General features: G+C 40.1%; 1 protein-coding gene across 1 annotated transcript; it reads right to left on the reverse strand.

Annotated features, from left to right (window-relative positions):
* Positions 1-990: 990 nt before the first annotated feature.
* Positions 991-2,754, reverse strand: LOC105524376 (phosphoglycerate kinase 1-like). Its single transcript, XM_011959602.1, is given in 2 exon segments — positions 991-2,213; positions 2,216-2,754. Coding segments are annotated over 2 exon segments (1,251 nt in total). The 5' UTR covers positions 2,667-2,754; the 3' UTR covers positions 991-1,413.
* Positions 2,755-9,104: the final 6,350 nt, after the last annotated feature.

Here is a 9,104-nt window from a genome sequence, read left to right on the forward strand (position 1 = left end):
CTTAAGGAACAGAAGCCATGTCTGTGTCTTGGGTGGTGGCAAGACAAGATGGCGGATCCTGGCATCATTACCTCTCTGATCCAGGGCTTACATACCATAGTGAAGTTAGTGGCTCAGATGGAATTTGTAGGCCAGTTGAAGTGCGGTAACATCAAGGTTGTTTGACCTAAGGACAGGATTTAAACTTAAGTACCTTTTCTTACACAAGGAACAACAGATAAATGAAATCTTAGAGGCCTTCCAGATATTAGAATTAATCAGTGAAGCCAACATGGCAGATTAGCTTCTAAGGTGGAGCTGCTTTAGCCTTCCATCCAAAATGGAGTTGCTTTAGGTTCCATATATATTTAATATGCTTCCCCATAATTTTACTTCATTTCTAAATATTTTCCTGCTAAATGAAAAACCATTATATGACATTTTTCAATTAATTTTGATGGATGAAATTATGATTCATTTCATCCAATCCAAAATACTCAGTTTCCAATGGATAGAAAACTATATCAATTGAACAAAGAAAATAAGTTTATATAATTAAGAATAACAATTCAAAGTAATAAATACAGCTTACACAGAAAATTAAGTGCCATGAAGATTTACTGTCTTCACTGAAAAAGAATGAGGAGACTAGAACATAGAAAATAGTCACTGGAGAAAGAGAAAGAGCTCAAGGGCTCAAGGCAGTTATTCTTTGGAAAATATTTTTGTTGTTTTGTTTTCTTGTTTTTTGTTTTGTTTTGTTTTGTTTTTGTTTTTTGGTTTTTTTGTTTTTGAGAAAGGGTCTTCCTCTACTTCCCAGGCTGGAGTGAGTGGGTGGGAACATTGCTTACTGTAGCCTCAGCCTCATGGGCTCAAGTGACCCTCCTGAGTAGCTGGGGCCACAGGTGCACGCAGGTATGCTCTTCTTTTGCACCATTTTATTCATCAATTTTCCACCACAAACTGCACTTAAAACTAGCATTATAACATAGAAACCACTTTTTTTTTCAGTGGACACTTTTATTGTTTATTTAATGGATCATCAATTTTGTCTCCCTACCTACAAATGGAATTTCATCTTGTTTCCATGCTAAGTAGTGAAACAGTGACAAAGCTAATCATAATAGCCTACATCAAAAGAGAACTAACACAGCTCACTTGTTTTAACAGGCAAAATATAAATATATGCACTCTAGAATGCCCAATATTTAGTCACTAAGAAATTCAAATGGGATCTTCAAGAATGTAGGCAAATCCAGGGTGTAGTAAAGATGAGCTGAGATGCTGTGCAACTGTTTAAGGGTTCCTGGCACTGCATCTCTTGGCCACTAGCTGAACCTTGACATGGAAGGTTTTAGTTAATGCCAAGTGGAGTTGCAGAAAATGCTAAGTTGACTTAGGGGCTGTGCACAGGAACTAAAAGGCAGGAAAGTACTAAATATTGCTGAGAGCATCCACCCCAGGAAGGACTTTACCTTCCAGGAACTCCAAACTGGCACCACCCCCAGTGCTCACATGGCTGACTTTATCCTCCGTGTTCCACTTGGCACAGCAAGTGGCAGTGTCGCCACCACCTATGATGGTGATGCAGCCCCTAGAAGTGGCTTTCACCACCTCATCCATGAGGGCTTTTGTTCCCCGGGCAAAAGCTTCCCATTGAAATACCCCCACAGGACCATTCCACACAATCTGCTTAGCCCGAGTGACAGCCTCAGCATAATTCTTGCTGCTTTCAGGACCACAGTCCAAGCCCATCCAGCCAGTAGGTATGCCAGAAGTCACAGTGGGTTGGCCAGTCTTGGCATTCTCATCAAACTTGTCAGCAGTGACAAAGTCAACAGGCAAGGTAATCTTCACATCATTCTTCTCAGTTTTGGACATTAGGTCTTTGACAATCTTGGCTCCCTCTTCATCAAACAGAGAAGTGCCAATCTCCACGTTGTTGAGCACCTTAAGGAAGGTAAAAGCCATTCCACCACCAATAATCATCTCATTGACTTTGTCCAGCATATTATTGATCAGCTGGATCTTGTATGCAACTTTAGCTCCGCCCAGGATGGCCAGGAAGGGTCGCTCTGGGCTCTCCAAGGCCTTGGCAAAGTAGTTCAGCTCCTTCTTCATCAAAAATTCACCAGCCTTCTGTGGCAGATTGTCTCCTACCATGGAGCTGTGGGCTCTGTGAACAGTGCCAAAAGCATCACTGACGTAGACAACCCCTAGCTTGGAAAGTGAAGTCGGAAAGCTTCTATTTTGCCTGGCTTGGCTTTAACCTTGTTCCCAGAAGAATCTTTTCCCTTCCCTTCTTCCTCCACATGAAAGCAGAGGTTCTCCAGCAGGATGACAGACTCAGCAGCTGGGTTGGCACAGGCTTTCTCCACTTCTTGGCCGACACAGTCCTTCAAGAAAAGAGTATCCTTGCCGAGCAGAGATTTGAGTTCTACAGCAACTGGCTCTAAGGAGTACTTGTCAGGCATAGGGACACCATCAGGCCGGCCTAGGTGACTCATAAGGACCACCAACTCGGTTCTGTTGTCCAAGCAGAATTTGATGCTTGGGACAGCAGCCTTAATCCTCTGGTTGTTTGTTATCTGGTTGTTCTTCAGAGGAATATTGAAGTCGACTCTCATAACGACCCGCTTCCCTTTAACGTCCAGCTTGTCCAGCGTCAGCTTGTTACAAAGCGACATCTTGGAAATACAGCTGGGGAGAGAGGTCGGTGATTCGAACAACCAGGGAGCCGGCTGCAGATGTGCGCTCGGGAGACGAGAAGAATGCTGAACCGAAACCACTTTTAGGGTGAAAAACGTTTGTGCACAAGAGACTTTAAAATATGTAAACAGTGCAGGCACAAAACAGACTCAAAAGTCATAGAAGGCGCACCCTTTTCATGCCTTTTCACTTGGCATGCATGTACAAAACATAATTTCTTATTCATCCAAACATTGTTTTATGTAATATTGTCTGACCGTAAACTGTGTGTCAAGTCTATTGATGAGGAGGTCTTTGTTTAGAAACATAATGTTGAAATATTATATTGTATATATCTTTAAAATATCATATCTTACGTATCTTCAGAAATATATCTGAAATATCTCTAGGTTATAAAAAGTCATACTGAAAAAGAAAAGAGTCATTCACAAAGAGGGAAACGTTTCAAGAGATGCTAATACAAAAGGTCATAAATAAAAGGTCACGAAGGAGGAAAATCTGTGCTGTATATCATGTTCTAGAATAAAATATCCTCTAGGGTAAGGCTTTCGGCGACCATGTTGCCCAGCCCATAGGCTTTGTAAAGGATGTGAATAAAAAGACTAGAGTGTGAGAAAGGTTAATCTGTTGGCATTTTATATAGACATATATTAAAGAGACTGTGGATGCTGCATAATGGAGCCATGAATGAGTTTATAGCCTGCCTCTCTCAAATACAAGTCAATTGCCATCTTCTTTTTTCTAAGCAGGGCAGTTTCAGGAGCCAGTATGGTACAAACATGGCTTCTGTGTTTCCAAGATCTTGATGGGCAAAATAAATGCAACACTTAGTTGCTTTTGTATTAGGAGGGAACTTTGAGACCTGGCTGGAGCCTGGACTTCTTGGGACTCCTGGAGAGATGTAGGCCCTCAGAGCTTCATAGATGTATACAGAGATGTGTAAGAGAAAATTCACCAAAATGTTAATGTTACCTTAGGGTAAAGAGCTTTCATTTTATTTTAACTTTCTTACTAACATCTATCTATCATGGCCATTTTTTCCCAGCAAACCTGTATTAATTCTATAATGAAAAATATCATAAACATATTCTGTCGTGAAATATAATTAGAACAGAAAAAGTATTAACTTATTAAAAAGTTCAAAATTCTAAATTCTTGGCTCAAATCAAATACATTTAAAAACCCAGGGACTTTCTAAAATCATGTGAAATAATTATTTAGCTCAGGCAGCTGCAGGGCTGATGCGGCCAAAGGCTCATGCTGTAAGTTGTCCATCTGCACCAGTTACGCCATCTGTTGAATGCCAAGCCTCACCAAGTCTCAGAATGATAGTCCTGGCTAACACTTAGAAAATGCTATATTCAAGACACTAATTAGAAAATGCTATATTCAAGACACTATACTAAGTGCTATATTTATATTATCGTACTTAATATTCAGAAAAACCGTATTAAGTAAGTACTATTGTCTTCCGTGTTTCATGGGTTAGGAAGCTAATTAGACTGAATCCACCATCCACATGCTTGACTGCACATCGGGCAGCACAGTGGTCAGGAGCACTAGAGAATTGAAATGGAGATATGTGGAGAATTTCGAGTTCTGCATGTACCCAGAAATCCTGAAACTCCAACCACCCTCTGAGCCTCCCTGGTCCATGGGATCATAGTTTAGACCTTTATCAGGATGTTCTCCCGTTTGAAAGTGTTGCTGCATCCTGATCTGAAGAAGTCACCCTGCAAGAAAAAGTCAGTTCTCATGATGAACCCCTCCCTGCTTCTGCTCAGTGGTGCAATTAATTAGCCAAAACAAACTTCTCTCAGCTTCCCAGGATCCCAGGATACCACTGTGCTTCCTTTTTGGCTCCTCACCCTTTAAATATTGGAGTGTCTCACAGCACTGTCTTTAGTTCTTTTCCCTTTATTATCTACACTCACTCCCTAAGGTATCCCTATCTCCTGCCATTAAATACTATCAGCATGTTTAACTGCAAACCCACGTACCCAGATCCAAAACTTCCTGCCTGACATTTCCTATTTTTCTGTTTGAGATGAGGTCTTACTCTGCCATGCAGGTTGGAGTGCAGTGGTGCAATCTTGGCTCACTGAAGCATCTGTCTCCCAGGCTGAAGTGATCCTCCCACCTAGCCCTCCCTTCAAGTAGATGGGACCATAGGTAGGTGCCACTTAGACCCAGCTAATTTTTTTTTTTTTTTTTGAGACAGAGTCTTGCTCAGTCACCCAGTCTGGAGTGCAGTGGCGCAATCTCGTCTCACTGCAAGCTCCGCCTCCCGGGTTCCCGCCATTCTCCTGCCTCAGCCTCCCAAGTAGCTGGGACTACAGGCGCCCGCCGCCACGCCCGGCTAATTTTTTGCATTTTTAGTAGAGACGGGGTTTCACCGTGTTAGCCAGGATGGTCTTGATCTCCTGACCTCATGATCCGCCCGCCTCGGCCTCCCAAAGTGCTGGGATTACAGGCGTGAGCCACCGCGGCTGGCCCTAGACCCAGCTAATTTTTAAATCTTTTGTAGAGACAGGATCTCCCTATGTTGCCTAGGCTGGTCTTGATCTCCTGAGCTCAAGCAATCCTCCCACGTAGGCCTTCCAGAGCACTGGGATTACAGATGTGAGCCACCACACCCCACAGTGACATTACCTTATCCAGCAGGCATCTCAAACCTAATATGTCTAAATCCAAACTGATAATTCCTACTAAAGTAGCTCCTCATACAGTCTTCCCCTTCTCAGTAAATAAATTCATCCTTTTTTAAGTTCCTCAGTCAATTTGAAGTCATTTTTGAGTCCTCTCTTGCTATTACATCCCACATGGGAATTCTATTTTCAATACATATCCAGAATCTGGCACTTCTAATCACCTTCCGTGCCATCATACTGGTTCAGGACACCACAATATCTTTATGGAATTATTGTGATAACCTCTCAATGGTCTCCACAATCCTGAGCTTGGCCTAGTTTACTGCCTCTCCAGTTCCCTGCACCATTCCAAACACACTAGCCTCAGAAGAGTAGCCAGAATGATGATCCCGAGAGACATAAATGAGACGATGCCACTCCACTATTCAAAATATTTCTGTGTCTTCCCATCTCAAGGGGAATATAAGCTGAAGTCCTTATCAGCACCTACAAGCCCTTACATGCCCTAGTCCCCATTAGTTTTCAAACTTCATGTCCTATTATTTCTCTTTCACTCTTTTTACTTAAAGCATATTGGCCTGTTTAATGTTTTCTTAAATTACTCAGGGACTTTGCATATAAATTTTCCTCTACCTGGGATGTTCTTTTCCCAGATATGTGTATGGCTAATTACCTTGCTTCTTTCCTTTTTTTTTTTTTTAACTCAAAACTCCCATTCTCTCAGTGAGAGCTTTTCTGACCACTCCATGGAAAGTATCACACATATATCCCTCACATGTTCCTTCCATGCATTACTCCTGCACTTCACAGATATGTGTTGAATATATAAATGTATTCTACAGAAGACCAATTACAGAACCAAAATTGGGAAGGGAAAGACTATACACCCAAAACACCATAGGACTTTGGTCATTTATAAATGCATAAATCTTGTGAACAGGTAAAGAAGTTAATCTTGAGAATGCTCACAAAAGGAAGAGGAATACTAGGAGTTAAGTATTTATTACTTAGTTGGACTGTCTTAATTAGGAAGACACATTTAATAAATTAAAACATTCACACGAGTAAATACAAATCTCTTTGATGAATGACAAGATCAAAACTATGCCTACAAACGGAAACTTAAGTAATTACTGTAGTGAATTCTTATAATGTTATGTTGCATCAGAATCCTTTCTAAATATCAGTTGGACTTATACTAGAAGCAGAGCTTAGTCACCCCTGACACAGTTTCCCATTGTCCACTTTCTCCTAATTCTTTACTGTGGTTGATCCAGATATCTACCTTGCACAGCCACCTCCTGGAGAACACCTTCCTGTAGGACAGCTAGATACAACCTACTTGACTTGCTCTCTGACCTTCACACCCCGCCTGGACTGTTCATACACATATGGCACAATGACCATCTCTCAGTCATAGTGTAGACTACATGGAGCTCATGCCTGCTTACTCTAAACCCACAATTCAAGAACTCTATCCCACGTTCTATGGGAAATCTAGTACCCTTATGAAGATTTCTGAGAATTCCTTGGGGTTCATATCTTCACAGTTACCGTTACTCTGCCTGCCTGCCTCCACTGGACTACTGATGTCATTGGCATCTGATCCCCTATAACTATTCTCCTGCCCTCTGCTCTGTGACAACTAGGACATGAAAAACAATCTTATTCCTCTGAATAACCCTATAAATGGCTCACCCATAATATTTGTTCATGTATTACATTTACCTTATGATTCGAAATGATACATAAATGTTTTTATATGGCCTCTGAAAATTTAAAATTTAGTATTATACTTTCTCATTGTTTACATTTATTTGACCTGCTTTCAATAATCTCTTACTGTTTATTTTCCTCCATGGATATTTGCTCTGCTATGTTACTTGGCCATTTCTGTTTCTTTCTCCTCTCTTCTCTCTCACTCGTTTTACTATTTTTTTTTTTTTCCTTTTTTTTGAGTCGGAGTCTCACTCTGTTCCCCAGGCTGGAGTGCAGTGGTGCAATCACGGCTCACTGCAACCTCTGTCTCCCAGGTTCAAGCGATTCTCCCGTCTCAGCCTCCTGAGTAGCTGGGATTACAGGCGTATGCCACCATGCCCAGCTATTTTTGTATTTTTAGTAGAGATGGGGTTTCGCCATGTTGCCCAGCCTGGTCTTGAAATCCTGACCTCAAGTGATCCACCTGCCTTTGGCCCGCAAAGTGCTGGGATTACAGGAGTGAGCCGCGGCGCCAGGCTACTACTCTTTTTCTAATATTTGTTCATCACTTTTACAAAGAATATAGCTTTTCTTCATTTTTATTTTCTTAGAACCCACGCTGTTAAGTTTTCACATTATATTGAAATATAGTTTCTCACGTTATTTTACAAACAAGACCATTCCTCCTCGTTAAAGGAACGCTTAAGCCAGATGGTAAAAGTCTTTGCAACCCAGCGTCCTGAGCAGTTAAGGTATATGAATGACCGCTGCCTAAATCCAGATCTCCTCAAACAACCTCTAAGCAACAAGAATTAAACCACACCAAATTCTCGCCTTTGGCATAATTAGAAGACAGAAAAATATTACAAGTGAAAATTACCCATAGGTATAAAAATAAGCACCAAATTTCAGCATAGCCAACTTTTGAAGCTCTTCTGCAGTCATTGCCACAGAGAAGAGGGGTTCTGAAAAAATGCACAAGAAAGATAAGGGACAATTGAGTTAAAGTCACCCCCAGGAAGAGAAAGCTCAAAGAATCCTGATAATAATCCTGGTGATGGATTATTAATCATTGAATTATGTAAGAATCAATTAATCCATCCAAATCTAAATAAATGAACAAAAACTAAATTAGTAGTGGGGGAATCTTATCCTTTTAAGTGGAATGTCAACTAATAAATGTAGAAGGGATGGTAGACTTAGAAAATCACCATTTTTGAACTATTATAATAAAAACTGATGTAAGCAAAAATTATCAATGAGTACTTAAATGAGTAGGTCAAAGTTTGTTGAATTAAGAATATTTAGGTGTCTTCAAAGTATCTCTCCACAAATTAATTATAAATGACTAAGGGGAAATAATAAATTTGCAGTGGAAAAACCCAGCAGAACCATCTTAGCCAATAAATCATAGCTGACATCACCAATCACAGGACAGGCCAACATCATGTGCCTCCTGATGTGATGTGCTGAGAAGGGCACAATCTCATGTCTGTTTCCCTATCTGACATGCACGACTTGGTTCTAAACAGAGGAAATGTCAGACAGACCCAAACTGAGTGACATTCCATAAAATAACAGGTACTCTACAAGCTGCCAAGGTTATGAGAGAAAAGACTGAAGATTTAATCTAGATTTAAAAACATTCCAGGGACATGATGATTAAGCACAATTCTTAACACTGAGTTAAATTTTAGGCCAGGAAAAAAAATATAGGACATTGTTGGGATAATGAACTAAATTTGAATATTGCCTCTGGATGAGGCATTCCTATTGTATAAATGATATATATATGTTTTACTCTGGTCATTTTACTAGTTATTCAAGAGAATGTGTTCTTCCTAGGAAACATACACTGTTCAAATGGTTAAAAACATGTTTATTAAGAGAGTAAATGATAAAACAACTAGAGCAAAAATGTTAATAATTTGTGAACATTTTTTTCTATTCAGATAATCTTCAAATTATGTAAAACTTGAAATTATGATAAAATAAAATGTTTAAAAATTTCTTGTTCTACTTTATTAAAAACAGAAAATTCTGATATTTTCCCTTTTAAAACGTAAT

Source organism: Colobus angolensis, unplaced genomic scaffold (assembly GCF_000951035.1).
Source record: "Colobus angolensis palliatus isolate OR3802 unplaced genomic scaffold, Cang.pa_1.0 Scaffold5, whole genome shotgun sequence".
In the NCBI taxonomy this organism is placed as follows: Eukaryota; Metazoa; Chordata; class Mammalia; order Primates; family Cercopithecidae; genus Colobus; species Colobus angolensis.